The sequence below is a fragment of the Poecilia reticulata genome, chromosome 23 (assembly GCF_904066995.2).
Source record: "Poecilia reticulata chromosome 23, P_reticulata-male-v2, whole genome shotgun sequence".
NCBI classification, from domain to species: domain Eukaryota; kingdom Metazoa; phylum Chordata; class Actinopteri; order Cyprinodontiformes; family Poeciliidae; genus Poecilia; species Poecilia reticulata.
This window is the reverse complement of record NC_088852.1, coordinates 18,924,880-18,940,033: the sequence shown is the minus strand read 5'-3', so window position 1 is coordinate 18,940,033 and position 15,154 is coordinate 18,924,880. Positions and strand designations below refer to the sequence as shown.

The window sequence follows — 15,154 nt, the reverse complement described above, 5'->3', positions numbered from 1 at the left end:
ACTGAAACATTTACCTGAATTATGTCTTATCTTTTGTGGGAGTCAAAAATAAATCCAGTTGGGAGCAGGGGAGCTGCCAGGAATCTTGAGCCCCATGACAAAAAATTCAATTGGGCCACCCTGCGAACCTGTTGTCACAGTTTCTTGAGTCTATCTAACCTATCAAAAGTGTCACAATTTTACAGGCTTGTGACTGCCTTGCTTTCTTTGGTCCAATATTGATACTAGCACAGTATTTACTGCTAGTTAATTTTAAATGCAACAGTCCACATACTGCATGTCAATAGGTTGCTTAATTTTTTATTATTATTAGGTTTAGCTTACTGAAATGTGTCTCCCCACCAAGTCATAGGCAACATGCAAAATACACATAAAGCAATCCAGACTTCTCAAAAAATGTTATGTAGTTGCATTTTGTTCAAGCTGCAGTATATAACTTTAATTAATAAAATATGCTTTTTCCATATTTGTCAAAAGCTGTCACCATGTTGTGACAGTTTGCTAGGGGACAGACAAATTGTGCAAAGATCAATCTCCTCCACCTCCTTCCTGAACTATTGCTGGCTAAAGTAAAGCGCCGTTCTGACCAAAAACAACCAATCAGAATCATGAGGAGGGTCGTAGTGTTGTCAGTCAATCTCATCATGCTGTTATGGTGGTTAGAACTGCTACTGACTGACTCATCTGTTGTTAAGTGTGATAAAAGGTACAGGGACAAGTTAAATATATGAATATGTTGGTAGATTTGCTCCTTCATTCATTAAAAAAAGGGGGCAAACAGTGGTCGGTAGCTTAACTAATTATGCTAAATGATAATCATTTAGATAATCACTGTTTTTCTTGGAGAAAAACTGGGTTACAAATTGACACTCTTGTTTTTTTTTCTCTCTATCCCTACATTTTTGAAAACCTAACTTTATAATTTCTCTTAGTAGCACAGTAACAACCACAGCCGTTCTTGTCTGACTGCTGCTGAACACCTTCAAGTGCACCAAGCAGGAATGAACCATTTCATGCAGATCCAATTTTTTTTATTATTTCGATAAACCTCCACCCCCCAGAAAAACTTTTTTTGTGGGGTCCCCTGCCGGCCAGGGGCCCTTGGAATTGTCCAAACCTCCCATCCTAAATGGTGCCCATGGTTGGGAGTAAAACTTATACCAAACTGAATAGAAGGTGTAATCTTTTAGGGTAGTTTTAAATTCCCTCCACACTGACAAATCCCAATCACATATTGAGCTAGAATTATAAGATAAATGCATATTGGTGGCAACGAAATGCAAGATGTTGAGGTGTGACCTGCCATGACTTTTTAATTGGTTTTAGGTCGATATGTTTACATTTCAGTTTGTATAAATAATTTACATTATTAATGGATCTGAAAAAAAATCCCCATTTAAGTGAAATCATTCAAATACCCCCTCCCACCCACGCCCCAAAAGAGGAAAAATGGTCAATGTGAAATGGCAACTGTTTAAAACTATTGATATTTATACCCATAATGAGTAAAAGTAAGTAACTGTAGTTCACTGAATTGTTTGAATTGGTATGAATCTGAAACTTTTCTCCATGTTCATTGTTCTAAAAAATGTCCCAGTTTGCTTGTAATTCAAGCATACTGTGTTCCGACCCCCACCACAGAGCTGTTAGCAACACGGGTAATCGGTAGCTGTCAGACTGATTTGCACATTCAAAGGTTTTGGTATTTTAAAGTCATTTAGAGCATGATTAGTAACGTTGAACTGTATGAGGATGGCTTACTGTGATGCTTGTAATTGGCCCCACTGCTCACGTCCTAAAGGTCAGCCCAGAGCTGCAGATTGCTCACTGGCTCAATAGATAATTCACAGATGCCCTCAGTCTACAGTTGCCTTTCCGATTCTATTGATGAAAATACGTTAATACCTTATGAGATGAACATAACTTTAAGAAGACAGACTTCTTGAACCAATATGTATTATTATTATTAGAAATTAGATACATTACAATTGATTAAAATTACCAGAGGAATTACAATACATGCTGCTTTCTCTAATTTTGCCTGATTTAGGGTCATCAAATTATTTCCTGGCTTGTTTTGTGAGTCATGTCTCCTGGTTCCTGTCACATCTGGTTCCCCTTTACTACAACCATAAAGTTCAAACCTTTTATGGCCTGATGTAACCAGCTGGGATTTTTCAGATAACTTACCACGAACAGGCAATACATAATCAAGTCTATCAACAACAGATTTCAATGTTAAACTAAATTTGACTCAAACTGAATTTGAATTCTACATGTTTATAAATGAATGAAGTTGAAATTTCAGAAAAAAATCAAAATGGTTGAATGAGGGTGACCAAGTAAAATGTTCGAAGAGTCCAAGGGTTCTGGTATTCATATACATAAAGTATAAGAAAAAAAAGAATAATGGAAAAAAGCCAGAAAAACATCCAACAAAACAAAGTTTCCAAAGTAAGGTGTTGTTACCTGCTTGAAGGAGTGTGATGTTATAACTTGCTAGATTTTAATATACATCATAATGTACCAATAGAACCTAACAACTATTCTACTGTTATTTCTCTTTGAATTTGCAGCTTAAAATTGAATCTGATATTTTTGTGTGCTGGTAGTTCAATATTGACAAGGAGGCAGGAGAGAGGCAGATCTACCATCGGTACTGCATGGAGCGAGCAGCGGTGCACTGTGCTCATGTCTTCACCACAGTGTCCCAGATCACAGCAGTGGAGGCCAAACACATGCTGCACAGGAAGCCAGGTGGACGCCACACGACAGGAGTCTGATTCACAATGATTATTTTCATCTTTACAACATGCAAATTGTATAAAATAGATATGAATACATGCAATTGCACATACAGAGAATAGATATGGATACAATTAATGAATGGAGTCACATAATTTCAGTCCTATGACTACTGTCTACTGGCACAGTTCAGTGTTTCAGACCATTATACATTTGGATTTGGATACTAAATACAAAATGTAGTTTGATAATTATTTATTAATCAATCATTCAATCAATCAAATTTTATTTGTATAGCACATTTCAGCAGCAAGGCATTTCAAAGTGCTTTACATAATTAAAATAAAAACAGAAATAATCAGTGAGAAAGAGAGAGATTAAAAAAAATAAAAATAAAAAAACAAAAAACATTACATCATTAAAACGTCGAAAAGAAAGAAGAAATTTAAAACATTAAAGACATAAAAACATGGAAGACATCAAAACTGGCACTCTAACCCTAATTTAGCCATAAGCAACTCTAAACAGGTGGGTTTTAAGTTGAGATTTAAAGGCACTCAGTGTTTCAGCTGTTTTACAGTTTTCTGGAAGTTTGTTCCAAATCTGTGGTGCATAGAAGCTGAATGCTGCTTCTCCTCGTTTGGTTCTGGGGATGCAGAGCAGAACCAGAACCATAAGATCTAAGGGGTCTAGACGGTTGGTACAGTAATAACAGATCTTTAAGGTGTTGTGGTGCTAAACCGTTCAGTGATTTATAAACTAACATCAGTATTTTAAAGTTTATTCTCTGAGCTACAGGGAGCCAGAGGAGGGACTTTAAAACTGGTGTTATGTCTCTATCTTCCTGGTTTTAGTCAGAACAGCAGCAGCAGCTGGAGGATTGATTTGTTAGTCAGACCTGTGAAGACGCTGTTGCAGTAATCAATGCGGCTAAAGATAAACGCATGGATGAGCTTCTCTAGATCGCGCTGAGACATAAGTCCTCTAATCCTGGAGATGTTCTTCAGGTGGAAATGGGGGAAATGACTATCAAAACCAAACTGGTTCTGTTTGAAAAAGTACAGCTGTCCTTTTAAATCATGAATCAACTGTAATCGATTCATTACTGCCTGAAATATTGAATCAAGAAATCAATTCAGTTTATTTAATTGCACTAATTCACAACAAATATCATCTGGAGGCACTTTACAAAAAAATATTTCATTTCAATCACAGATATATACGACTGTGCACAGCAAAACCATGAGCAAGTCTCCTCAGGGGCATTCAAGATATTTACAGATTCTGAAAGTGTGGATTATGAGCTTTCCCGTGATGTCAAACAGAACAGCATGCTGGATGCAGGATGATTTCGGATGTTGATTAAAGTAAAAAGTTAATAGCAGGACAGAGAGAACAGTTAGGTCATTGTAAAAGCACACTAGGAGGACTCGAAATCAGCCATGAGACAGAAGTGAGCAGAAACCTCAGATCTTTACTGAAGACAGCTAAGAGCAGCACACTGGATAGGAGAGAGGGGCGGAGGGAGAAGCGCTGAAGCAGGGCAGCATGGAATCAGAGGTATTAAGTCCAGATCCAAGTTCTTGGTCAGCCGGGCCAAGGTCATACACAATGAGGAAGAGAGCAGAGTTGGAGGGAGTGGGCGTGAGCAGCATCAAATAAACAGGCTTGGGTTGAGATCCTAGTAGGCAAAACAGCAGTCCAACAAATGTAAGGCAAAAGGGGCAAATCCAGAGAACAAGGGTGAGGCAGTAACACAGAGGGCGAGAAGGGAGAGCTAGAAACTACTTGCTGAAAGCGTTCGATAATCTGGCAGCATGGGGGTGACTGAGAAAGGCTTAAGAAGGGAAACAATCAGGGAGCGACGCAGCTGCAGGGAATAAGGGAGATGAGGGACATGACATGGATGGTCTCAAAACAAAAACACAGGGGACCATGTAACCATCACACTCATGGCAGCATTATCACAGCCAATCCCCTCCTCCAGGAAGGTAGAACAGCCAACCACAAAGCCAGACCAGATGTAGTTTCTATGGAGAGAAAAATAACAGAAACAAAAATTTAACAGCTGAAATAACCGCAAATAATATAAAAAGGAGAGCAGGAGAAGTAGGAAGTGAGGAAAAAGTGGGTGTCTGCCTCACAGACTGAAACTGGGAGCTGGTTCCACAGCACAGGAGCTTGAACTATAGATCTGTCTGCCATTCTACTATCAGAAATTCTAGAAACCAGCAGCAAACCTGCAGTCAGAGAGAGAAGTTCTCTGTTAGGAACATATGGACCAATCAGATCTGATGTTTGATGGAACTGATTATTGAGGGATGTGAGAAGGAGAATCTGAAATTCTATTCTGGATTTCAAAAGGTGCACTGAACCAGTGCACCTGTGGCCCCTGTAAGGGAAAACCATAGAGTACAAAGGGATGACTCCTCTGTGGCAAACAGGTCGACCTCTGCCTCATCGAAAAGGTTCCAGATCAGGCGGACCATGTCGCTATGGAGGGATCACTCTCCAGGAGTTGCAAAGGAGGCAGTGGCAGCAGACCAAGGGTACAACCTGAGTAACCATGTTAGTTTGCTCAGCAGCTGCAGGAAGGCGATGCAAGGAAGCTGCCTGTCCAGCCTGAATTGACTCAGCTGGAGAATGTCATCCACCCTCTGGACAAATGGGTTGGCTGTCGTGGGGGTAGAATCCAGAAGCAACCCAAGAAAAAGGGTTGCCTGCGATGGAACCAGACAGCTCTTCAAGTTCATCTTGAGGTCCCACCGGGGCACATAAGCGAGCAGGCGACTCGTATCGCGAGATGCATGTTCTCGAGACGTGGCGCAGAGAAGCCGATCGTCGAGGTATGGCAGAACCTACATGTGTGGCCCTGCAGAAGAGAGAGGGCTGCCCTCACGCACCGAGTGAACAAGTTCGGGGAGACCGAGAGGCCAAACAGGAGCACATGGAACTGCCAGTGGCGACCCCGATAGGCAAACCTGAAAAAGCGGTGATGTTCCACCGTGGTAGGTACATGAAGGTACGCATCTGTAAGGTCGATTGATATAAGCCATTCTCCCTTAGTCACAGCTCGCAGAACCTCTGCCGTCGTGAGGATGTGAAAAGGCAGGACCTTTAATACTGTTGAGTCCCCTGATATCCAAAATGGGACAAAATCCGCCTGTCCTTGTTGGCACAAGGAAATACAATGATTATTATCCTCTGGGTTGCCGCAGAGGATCCACTGCCTCAATTGCACCCCCGGCCAGGAGGGCCCTGATCCAGGACTTGAGCTTTCCCCAGTTTGGTGATGACGGTCAGCCTGACCCAATGTGAGATGTGAGGCCGCCACCGGAACTGTAGCCAGTAACCATGGGTCAGAGTGGCAACCACCCATGGATCCACAGCGAAAGCAACCCAGTAAATAAGCTGCTGATGGGAAAAAAAAATATCTGATGGCTGGTCTGGCGGCCTCACTTCCTCTGCCCACAGCCCCTGGGTTGACCTGACCACCTGTGGAGAGACGCGAATAGGCTCTAGGGTCCCACCGACAAGCATGCAACTCTCTTAGGTACTCCTCTGATGGATAGAAAAGGGAGTGCGAGACGACTATACCTCCTCCTCATTACCAAAGTGAGAGGCAGAGGCAGCCAAAGACAGCACATCTTCCTCCACAGCCAACTCTGGCATAGGTGGGGAAGAGAACGCAGTCATGGGAGCATCCTCCTGAGGTGCCTGAAAAAGGGATTTCATCTCCGCCAACTCTGCAGACAATCGTTCAACCCTTGCGGAAAGACCGTGGTCAGACTAAGCTCGCCTCTTCTTAGGAGGAGCCAGAAATTGTGGCCTCAGTTCTGTGCTTAGAGCACCTAGGAGTGGCCACCTGACCAGAAGGCGGAAGGTCATTTACACACATGGGGCGTAACTGGGCCAGTTAAGCCACATTCACCGCATGGGGCATGTAGCTGCAGTTCATCAGTTGTCTGACAGGGCTTCAACCAGGTGATCATACCTGAGGAAGGCCGGACACAGGACACGACCATCATCTGCCTGAAGCACAGCCCTGCAATCCAAACAACAGTGGGAGCCATTCATGGCCAAAACTAAAGTGACTCCCACCACAGGCAGACAGAGCAGACTATGATTGGGAGAGGGGGCGGAAAGCGCTACCATCACCAATCACAATAAAGAGCAGCAAAGGGGCTGACATTGTCAGCCATGCCCAGAATAAGGGTCAAAAAAATAAAACTGGGAGAGGGGGCGAAAACGCTGCCATCACCAATTAGAGCAACAAGCGGAAAGTCAGGTGAGCCCAACACAAAACTATGATCACCAGATCGGCTGAAATTGGGAGAGGTGGTGAGACGCAACCATCACCAATTACAAAAAAAAAAAAAAACATGGACCAATGATAGGCAGACATGGTCAGCTACATCCAGCATAGGATGCAAAACAAATCAAGATTGGGAGAGGGGGTGGGGGAGAACGCTACCGTCACCAATCACAGCAGCAAACGAAGAGTCAGGTGAGCTCAACACAAAGCTACAATAGGCTGAAATTGCGATAGGGGGCGAGACGCTACCGTCACCAATTACAGAAAAAATCCAGCGGACCAACAACAGGCAGACGTGGTCAGCTACGTCCAGTATAGGATGAAAAAACGCTTCAAGATTGGGAGAGGGGCCGGAGAACACTGCTGTCACCAATTAAAGCAGAAAACGAAGAGTCAGCGATCAACAAGATCGGCTGAAATTGGGAGAGGGGGCGAGACGCTACCGTGACCAATTAAAACAAAACGTCAAATTTAGAAAGACTAACACCGTTGGCTAAGCTCCAACATGTGTGGTTATAAGCTGCGAGTTGGGAGAGGCCTAAACGCTGTCATCACCAGCAAACAGTACGAAGATCCGTCGCAGCCCTCGGAGGGCGATACATCACAACTCCGGCCAACAGGCAGTCGGGCATCCAACGACGGCGAAAAGATCCAGAAATCCAAAAGTCCTACGCCCTACAAAGCGAACCGCACGCGAGAAGAAAAGAAGAACAGAGCCTCGGATGACGTCATGCTATATAGCCTCTGATTGATCATCCGATGTGTCACAGGTGTGACTGACATCATTGCCCGAACGGCGCATGCGCGAAGGGAACATTCAGTGCTTTCAGAACCGCCCTCTGGCGGTCAGTAGGGATGAAATAGAACTTATATGAATATTCTGTCAGATCATGTTCCATTTTTAATGATGCTGGATATTCAAAGTCTTCCAGAGTTTATATGGGGGGTAAATGGTGCCCCCTCAGTTAGATTTCAATGGTCCAGACTCTCTACAGATGACTTATTAGCATATCATATGAAAACTGATATTCTTGAGTAAAATAAGTCTTTCTCTTCAATCTATTATGTGCTCAGATGTTAATTGCAGTGATATTTCTCACTGTATAGATCTCCATGCTATGTATGATGGCATCGTGGTTGCTTTGTATGAGTACAAGACCATACCTTACATGCAGAAAGACTAATAACATCAGGCCAGGTTGGAATAAACATGTGTCAGGATACCATGCAGACGCTAAACAAGCATATAAGATGTGGGTACAAGCAGGTAGACCAAGAGATGGGACTCTCCTAGATTATAAAAAACTTACCAGTGCAAAATTTAAATATGCCATTCGATACATTTCCAAATGTGAGCAGAACATGAGAGCAGACTCCATCACTGAAAAACTGCTTTGTAATAATGCCATTGGCTTTTGGATTGATGTCAGAGCTCTAAACAGGTCTGCTGCATTACTCCCCAGTACCATAGAGGGTATATCTGGGACTCATAATTGTCATGTTTGTTTTAAGATTTCGAACCCACATGCATAACACAAGTCAGGAAAAGAAAAATCAGTTTAAAAAGGTTTATTGACAAGCAGGCAAGTCAACGGCAAGGTCTCAGATAAATAGTGGATCGCTGGAACACCAGGGCACTGGAGAAAACAGACCTGGTGGTGAGTTTGAGGTCGTGGTAAATTACAGTTATTAACTTGAAAGTTGTTTTGCTTACTCTTGGGACAAACGTAGCTGCCAGGGAGTTGGATACTGAAGGTCTGGGTCTTTTGAGCCTTGTTGGAGTTCTCACCGGACACACAGTCCAAGTAGGGGTTGCTCAGAGAGAGGACTGGAGAAGGGAGTCGTCCGTGCGGTGGAGGGCGAACAGGTACGTTGGACTTGAAGGCATCACAAGCAGCGAGCGGACTGCTAGCGGGAGCACACAGGTACTGAAGAAGTCTTTCAACGGAGGCAGGTGAGTATGGACTTGGGCACCCATGGGTATAGATCCACAGTGTCACAAGGAAACTCGGAGTCACAGCCAGGCTTGGAGTCACGCGATCATCTGAAAAGGATCCAAACAACAAGGAAATGTTACTTCTAGTATTCAAGGCAAAGCGGACACAAAAATACGCAGGAGGGCTCAGAGCTACCATCACTGGTAGCTCAGAGCTACCAGTGATGGTAGCTCAGAGCTACCAGTGATGGTAGCAGCTACCATCACTGGTAGCTCTGAGCTACCAGTGCTTGGGCATCAGTGGGCTAGCAGTCGGCATCTCTTAACGCCCTGCTGACGAGCTAATTGATCACTGATGTGAATGGTGACGTCAGCACTCCAGTCCTCCCGAGCTTGTCTCCATGGCTCCGTCTGGTGGTCGATGGAAGGAACAACGGAACAAGAGGAAAATACCAAAACCCAAAAGGACCCAGATACTAACAATAATATAGCAGAGCTATGTAGACAGCACTACTCTCCCTTATTTAACTGTGTAAAAAATGAACCCTATGGATTGGGAAATATTGCTAATAGTGATACAGCTATCTTTTTACACAGTTTCAGTCCGCTCGCTGCTTGTGATGCCTTCAAGTCATCATTCATTGTGCCAGAAGTTTACCGTAAATGCACAGTAGCTGTACCATAATTAATCCTGACAGTAATTTACCATCAATGCAAGTACGGTATAGATACTATGAAAGAACGGTAAAGTACTGGCGTCTATAGCTGCCAGTAGTTTAGCGTTTTTTCAAAGAACAGTAAAATACTGGCGTCTGTAGCTGCCAGTAGTTTACCGTTCTTTCGAAAGAATGGTAATCTACTGTTTTTCTGAAAGAACGATAAAATAATACTGGTAGCTACAGATGCCAGGTTTTTGTTTTTTACCGTTCTTTCAGAAAAAATGGTAAAAAATAAAATGCTGGCGTCTGTAGATACCAGTATTTTGATGGACATTTACCTTTTCAACCCTGTAATTTCCTTTTAAAGTGGTTTACTGTAAGTAAATACTGTAATGACGTCAACACACCGCAGATGTAGTACCTCCAACAGAGTTTATTATAAATAAGAGCGAGCTGCTATTCCTGAGGCTGCAGCTGCACCTCTAACAAACCGTTACACTCAACTGAATAGCTTCACTGCTAACACACACTGTACTCCCCACTCTTCCGGTGTTCTGTCAGCATCGGTCCTGGTCCTCCTGCTCCCCCGCCCACATGACAGGTCCATCACATGTGAGTGGAAGTCAGCAGAGTCAGACAGGGGAACCCCATAACACTCTACACATAACAGTGATCACAATGCAACATAACAAATACACATAACCATACGGACCGGTCTATGGAAGAGGGGCATTGCGAAGGCAGAGACCACTGCAGAGAAGCTGTAGCCTTCAGCTAGCTGCCTAGCCTCCACCTCAGCGTTATGTTGCTTAGCAGCCATGACACAACATGATTTAAACAATGTTTGTAGGCGAGAATGTAGATGTACAGTATAAATCTCACATTTCTGCTCGGTTCATCAGTGCATCAACCTATCTGTCCGACGTTTTCGGAGACGTCTGCTCCTGCTATATTAATACCCAGCTCCCCTCCCCTGCTGCCAGCTGGTCCAAGTTTAGTATACCACGGGAGAACACTTGACTCATTTAGGTTTTCCCAAATGACAGTTAAACACAAATATTAAGTCAGGTAACATCTAGTTGTAACATTTTGGTTCACTCAAATATTTAATATATTCCTGAGCAAATCGGTTTGACTGATTAAAGTTAAGCCTAAAACACAATAGTTTGATTAAACTGTCAACTTGTCTAAACTTGTCTTACCTGAAATTTGGAGAGTATTTGAAAAGGGATACTTTGCTTACATTCCTTGTGTAAATGTGTTATACATGTTTGAACAGTTTAAAATCAAACTAAGATTTTTTTAATATGCAACAGCCTTTATTATAAAAGGTGAAGAGTAATAGAGAAATCAGATTTGCCACACTATTTATATTCTCAGGAATATAGTGTATTTATATTCCAGTCCGTTTTTTTCCCTTCGCCGCTATGTGATTCACGTTGTCACGGTTGCTAAGACACATGATGCCACGGTAAAGGCTAAGCAGCTAGCTGAAAGCTACAGCTTCTCTCCTCTGGTCGTCGACTTCGGACACAGCTGTTCTTTGTTTGACTCCCCCTAGTGGTCTGGATCACTTCTGTTTTCAGCATTTTTTGTTTGCATCTCTTTTTTGTTGCATGTGTTTTTCTCGTCTTTGCTGGGTGTTTGTACCTGTTTGCCACCATAAAATACAGTGGTGAAAGTAAATATACCTTCAAATACTGGTGTCTGTAGGTTCCAGTATTTTTACTGTAAATTTAGTTTTACTACTGCATTCACTTTATGAGTAAGCTACTGCAAAGAAAACTGAAATGCTACTTTTTAAGGTACAGTTTTAGTTTTACAATGGAACATTAATACCTGACCCAGTGTAAGCTTCTTAGAAGTGCTACAATTGGTGCCGTTTTAAAATGCATAATCTGCATAATCAGAACTTCACATAACACAGAAGAGGATGTGATAAGTAACCGTCAGAACAGAATTTTTATTTAAAGGCACCATTATGCATCAAACCACATATATTTCCAGTATATTGAAACATTCAAAACAAATAACACAAAACCATTCCTCAGAGAACTGGTAAAAAAAAATAGGCCTTCAAAGTCAATACATAGTTTCACCAACACTGGAATAAAAATGGAAGACTTTCAGTTTACAGCAACATAAACTAGGTTTAACTCATTAATTTCTACAATCTTATGAACATAAAAACACAGTTCTTAAAGAAATATCCGTGCTTTGGTTATCACTAAGCAAATCAATGAAAAAGGACTTCCAAAATCTAAAATTCAACATGGCTGAAATAATGTGGAATTCTAGTATAAACAGGATTTTAAAATGTGAACTATTAATGGTTTTCAAGAGTCCAAGTGGCACTTACTTTATTAGATGCAGATGACGGCACCCTCCAACATGGAAAAAGAATAGACAATACAATTTAGATTCTAAATAATATGGAAACAGAAATATTTCAACGAAAAGAAAAGGATAACAACTAATCTGAATGAGATGCCACTCAAAGTGGCATCTCATTCATCTAGCTTTAGCTGCTAACAAAAATAATAAACCAAGGGTGCTCACGTCCAGTTCTCGAGAGCTGGCTTGGATCTTTGACATAATTATAAGAAGACGAATAATAAAAATTATTACACATATTTAGTAGCACAGCTACATTCAGATAGCAAACAAAGCCAATGAGAAAGTGATTCTACAAATAAGTAGGATTAACCTGCACATATCTGAAAACATGGTCCACAGTTTGACATGAGCTGTTTTGGATTCTTCTTGTGGCCTTTGGATGAAGGATGTAGGACATGAACCAACAGAAGAATGCCTGGTTTTCCCCAGCCTGGAGGAACAACAGGATAAATAGCAGAGACATTAGGATAATAAATAAAGATTTTAAAGAGAACTGAGCAAAACTTACCAGACCCACCAAAATACTTTGTCCACCCGGTTTTCCCTGGAGAGCATTTTTCACCACCTACAACATAAAACATAAAAATGTCAGAAATAATTACCATGAACACAACTCAGACATTAGGCACTATAGAAATTAGTCAGGTTATAGAAACATTCTGGAGAGCATTTCTTCTGCCAACCTGTCAGAAGAAATGTGTTTAAGTCATCATAACAGGCTTCAGTCACCAACATGACACACTAAAAGAAAAAAAAGAGTCAGCCAATATTTCATTGTTTATTATCATTATTATTTATAGAGACAAAAACATTTTGGCTTAGCTTTGATCGCATAGATCAAACCACCGGTCCAGCACAGCCACTCTCCCCATTATGCCGTCTATAGCCGAAAACGTCAAGAAAACGACTCCGCAGCTAAATAATGTTAACTCAAACTGCCTTTCTGACAGTTTTAATGTTTGTTTAACCACCCGTCACCCCGTGCTACACCTGCTTGGCTAGCTTTAGCTGCTAACAAAAATAATAAACCAAGGGTGCTCACGTCCAGTCCTCGAGAGATACCGTCCTGCAACTTTTCGATGCATCTTTACTCCAACAGACCTGCTAACCAGCCATTCATTTGATTCAGGTGTGTTCATTGGCACAGGGAAGCATCTGAATGTTGCAGAATGGCAGCTCTCAAGGACTGGACTTGAGCACCCCTGTACTGAACAGTCGTACCGCACGTCAGAACTCGTGAGAAACTTGACAGGCGCAGAGCTATGGTGGCGGCTGGGGGGGCGGCTGCCCCCCGGCCCGGATGGGTGCCCATGGGGGCTGGAGGTGCCAGGAAAGGGAGGAATGGTTTCAAGTCGCTTTAATAGATGGAGAAAGTGCTCCCTCGCCTGTTCAGAAAGGTGTATGTAATGTTAAAGTTACTGTCCCTCAATGGAATATATAGTAGTCAGTACCAGTGACTGTTTCACTAACGGTTTAACAAATGTGCTTCCTTGGTAAAAATTTTACAAGAAACGCTGCCCAACTGTCCCCCGCCCTGCTCAACAGTAAACTCTAACTAAGTTAATTTTTCAAGGAGTAATCAGTAATCCGATTAAAGTAACTTTTTCAAAGTAACTATGTAATATGTAAAAAAAAAAGTTTATATACTGTTTGATAAAGTTATCTATTGGAACTTTAACAAAGATAAAAGAATAAGTGAGAGCTGCTGAAATAGGCATCAACTTGTGCAGTAAAGGAAGCAGGTTAAGTTTTTTGGAATAGTCTTTTTTTAATCCTTAATAAATGAAATAATTTGAAAACTGCATTTTGTATTTACTCAGGTTATCTTTATTTATCTTTAAAATCCTCTGACATATTTCGAGTGTGGCAAAAACAGTTGCAGCCAAATACCGTGTCTCAGTATTGTTTGTACTTTTCTCCAACAGTAAAGTCAGCTCTGTTCTGTTTAACTCTGGCGTAGATGTGGTGACCCCAAATGGGCTGAATGTGAAAAAATTCTCAGCCATGCATGAGTTTCAGAACTTGCACTCCACTAACAAGACCCGCATCCAGGAGTTTGTCAGAGGACACTTTTATGGGTGAGCCTGTAGTTCAGTCAGTAAGCTGATATGGCTCTTTGATTTTAATGTTGCCTGGTCCAATTCAAACAGGTCACATCATTCTGAGTTACACTGTGATACTGCCTAACTTCTGTCAGTTTGTAAAATTTCATTTTGGCAGGCATCTTGACTTCAACTTGGATAGAACCCTGTTCTTTTTCATTGCTGGGAGATATGAATTCTCCAACAAGGGAGCTGACATTTTTCTTGAATCGCTGTCTAGACTCAACTACTTGCTGCGGGTGAGGACCTTCAACTCTTAGAATTTGTGGTTCTCCATCTTGTGTTTTCCAGTTTTATCTAGTCCACATGAATTCCTCATGACTTTCTCAACAGGTCCACAGAAATGACCTGACTGTGGTGGTTTTCTTCATAATGCCAGCCAAAACCAACAACTTCAATGTGGAGTCTCTGAAGGGTCAGGCCGTGCGCAAACAGCTCTGGTAGGTTCTCTTTGAAATATAAATGGTACCATTTACTTTTTTTGAAATATAAAAAGTAAACGGTAACAAACCTCAGCATACCTCCATCTCCATCAAAGTCACACTTTGATGTACTTACCGTACAACTTTCATGTATACGGTAAGTATTTTGAAAAAAACATTAAACTGTTTGATCTTTGTTGCTCACAGGGACACAGCTCACACTGTGAAGGAGAAGTTTGGTAAAAAGCTTTATGAATCTTTGCTGACGTGAGTATAAACATTTTGTGAAGTAATTATGGTTATGTGTGAATGGAAATCTTTTAAATGTTTCTGTTTTCTGTCTTCAGAGGAAACATCCCAGACATGAACACCATTCTGGACAGAGATGACTTGACGATTATGAAGAGAGCTATTTATGCTACACAGGTACAAAATCTAACTGTATGTATTGGAATTTATTTCTATTGTGTTGTCCTGAAATAATGTAATTAGTTTTATAACAGGTCAATTGTGTCATCATGAACTTGTAGCGCTTGTTTATCATACTAAAGCTTTGTGTAGTCAAACCTGGGCAATAA

General features: G+C 41.7%; 1 protein-coding gene across 2 annotated transcripts in view; it reads left to right on the top strand.

Annotated features, from left to right (window-relative positions):
• gys2 (glycogen synthase 2) overlaps positions 1 to 15,154 on the top strand; it is a 34,936-nt gene that overhangs the window by 8,464 nt on the left and 11,318 nt on the right. For both annotated transcript variants that reach the window (XM_081603997.1, XM_008401244.3), the window contains 6 exons: positions 2,613 to 2,757; positions 14,013 to 14,130; positions 14,273 to 14,393; positions 14,488 to 14,594; positions 14,784 to 14,843; positions 14,924 to 15,002. In XM_081603997.1, coding sequence (XP_081460123.1) covers positions 2,613 to 2,757; positions 14,013 to 14,130; positions 14,273 to 14,393; positions 14,488 to 14,594; positions 14,784 to 14,843; positions 14,924 to 15,002 — 630 coding nt within the window. The remainder of the gene's footprint in view (positions 1 to 2,612; positions 2,758 to 14,012; positions 14,131 to 14,272; positions 14,394 to 14,487; positions 14,595 to 14,783; positions 14,844 to 14,923; positions 15,003 to 15,154) is intronic.